The following is a 2661-nucleotide window of genomic DNA, read 5'->3' on the forward strand; positions in this document are numbered from 1 at the left end:
GTTACATGAAACTATATAAAGATAAAGAAAGAATTTTAACCATAACCTACTAGATCAGCCCAATGTCCCTTACTTAAAAGAACACTAATAAAAGAAAGAGAATAGAGTGCACAAACTTATTGCAGCTTTGAATCCAAATGCAATCATAAAATCCCATCCATTAATGTTCCTGCTGCAAGAATTTGATATCTCAAGTCAAAAGCAGAAGTGCATTAGGTATAGTATTTTAGTATTTTGAAATGATCCGTAGAGCTTGCAAATGGTGCTTATTTGGAGACAACTTGTGCTTTGAACATGAGTTGTTATAGGGTCACAGCCATATTTTTAAAACAAACAATGCTAAGAGAACTGATAGCTGAAACCCCCTCCCCCTCCCAACCATTCTGAATATTTGCTTTAGAAACCCCAACAAAGAACAAGAGTTAGGGATGGTTCGGTTGAATGATTTTTTGTGGTTCGTAATCGGATTTGGGTATTCACGGGAGAAATCGCAAAACGGGTTTTAGATCGAGTACACCAGCAAATGGGTATTTTCGTAAGGGGAAGTTGGTATTAATTATTGAGTGTTGGATTTTAGTACACCATGTGGCGTGAAGAGGAGGTCGCACCGGCACTGCACCGCCCGATGGTGTACCGCAGAGTATTATTTTCTGAATCAGTTCCCTGAAATGCTTATGTGGTTTCTGTTTCTTATTTGTTCTTTGAAATTTCATTTTTTTTTGGTTTGACTGTTCATCTTCTGAGATGTTATGAGTTATTTGTTGTGATTCAAGCGTTAATGGTTTCTGACTATTTTTTCTAAAACAATTAACTTGTGTTTAGATTTGAGCGGGTTTTGGAGTCTGGAAGAAACTACTCATTGTGATCTGGGTTCCTTGCAATTCACTCCTTTTCTTCGTACTTTACAGGGGCCACACAAGATGCTCACATTGTCTTGCCTGCAACCATCGAAAACCAGAGCAGCTATACCTCATGAGCTTCATGCAATTTCCCATTGCTTCCGGCGACCTTCGCTCTCACTTTCAATCTATAGTACGAGGAATCAATCAAATTGGCGTCGGAGCCTATGCATCAGAGCGATAGATGCTGCTCAACCCTATGATTATGAAACCCAGATATATGAACGCTTTGAGCAGAGCATCAAACTCAGGATCGCCATTGTCGGTTTCGGCAATTTTGGCCAGTTCCTGGCCAAAACTCTAGTTCAGCAAGGCCACACTGTCTTGGTGCATTCCCGATCCAACTACTCTGATATCGCCATCGAGTTAGGGGTCTCCTTCTACTTTGACCCTCACGACCTCTGTGAAGAGCACCCCGAAGTCATTCTCCTCTGCACTTCCATACTCTCCACGGAATCTGTCCTCAAGTCACTGCCCTTGCAGCGGTTGAAACGAAGTACCCTCTTTGTCGATGTGCTTTCTGTGAAGGAGATGCCTAGGAACTTGTTCCTCCAGATCTTACCGCCTGAATTTGATATACTTTGTACCCATCCGATGTTTGGGCCTGAAAGTGGTAAAAATGGCTGGGGAGGTCTACCTTTTGTGTATGACAAAGTGCGGATTGGGAATGAGGAATCAAGAGTCCATCGGTGCAATAGTTTCCTCAACATTTTTGCACAAGAGGGCTGTCGCTTGGTGGAGATGTCTTGTGCAGAGCATGATAGGCATGCAGCAGGTACCCAGTTCATCACCCATTTTATAGGAAGGACTTTGGGGAAGATTGACTTGGATTTTACACCCATTAACACTAAAGGTTATGAGACACTCTTGAATTTGAGGGACAATACTTGTGGGGATAGCTTTGAACTTTTCTATGGTTTGTTTATATACAACAAGAATGCTCTTGAGCAGCTGGAGAGGTTGGACATGGCTTTTGAATCAGTAAAGATGCAGCTTTTCGGCCGTTTGCATGATATACTTAGGAAGCAGATGTTTGAAAATGATGAAGACTCGGAAGCACCACAAAGTAACAATGGTGCGGTAGACGAATCACCACAGAGCCAATGAGGTGAAATCTACAAGTATGGAGTTCTTTACCTCTGGTTTTATAATTCCTTGTACAGTTGCTTATTTGCGTGTATGGGGTAGGCTATTCTTTTATATATGTTTCTTTGATGTCTCACATGTGAACCAATAGTAATTTTTGTAGTTGCCCGTGGAGACATTCTTGTGGAAGAACCAACATATTACAATTTTAAATTTGTCATTGATGCAAAGATATAATCCAAATGCAGTATTCAATAAAATCACCACTTGGATTGTTTTTTCCTGTCTCTCTTGCCAATTATTTGGTTTGATTATGTTATTTTAATTTAAGTTTGTTAACACTTTGGCTATCAGCTTAAAGGCGCAGGTTCAGAGTTTGAGGGCAGCCACTTCATGTGGAAAATTTTCAAGGTTAGGACTGACTCTAGCCCATCCCTCCTAGGGCACTGCAAAAGGTGGACTTCCACCCATGGTTCAAGGACTCAGTCAAAACCAGTGGTTTCGACCGAGATATCTTGGTTTCCCAAGAAACTAAGACGAAACTTGGTACAAGTCAGGTTTCGACCATATTTTGGTTTTTTTGATCGGTTTTGACCGAAAAATACCAAGTTTCGACCAATTTTGACCAGTTTTGGTAGTTTCGACCAGTTTTGACAGCACATGACATGTCGAGTTT

General features: G+C 41.1%; 1 protein-coding gene across 1 annotated transcript; it reads left to right on the forward strand.

The window, feature by feature from the left end:
- Positions 1-871: 871 nt before the first annotated feature.
- Positions 872-2208, forward strand: LOC122649727 (arogenate dehydrogenase 2, chloroplastic-like). Its single transcript, XM_043842971.1, has one exon. The coding sequence runs from the start codon at positions 921-923 to the stop codon at positions 2004-2006; it is 1086 nt and encodes a 361-aa protein (XP_043698906.1). The 5' UTR covers positions 872-920; the 3' UTR covers positions 2007-2208.
- The last annotated feature ends 453 nt before the right edge of the window (positions 2209-2661 follow it).

The sequence above is a fragment of the Telopea speciosissima genome, chromosome 2 (genome assembly GCF_018873765.1).
Source record: "Telopea speciosissima isolate NSW1024214 ecotype Mountain lineage chromosome 2, Tspe_v1, whole genome shotgun sequence".
Classification (NCBI taxonomy): domain Eukaryota; kingdom Viridiplantae; phylum Streptophyta; class Magnoliopsida; order Proteales; family Proteaceae; genus Telopea; species Telopea speciosissima.

Bases quoted from the DNA above. Each gene is read 5' to 3' on its own strand.
- LOC122649727 (XM_043842971.1), top strand. From the start codon at position 921: ATGCTCACATTGTCTTGCCTGCAACCATCGAAAACCAGAGCAGCTATA.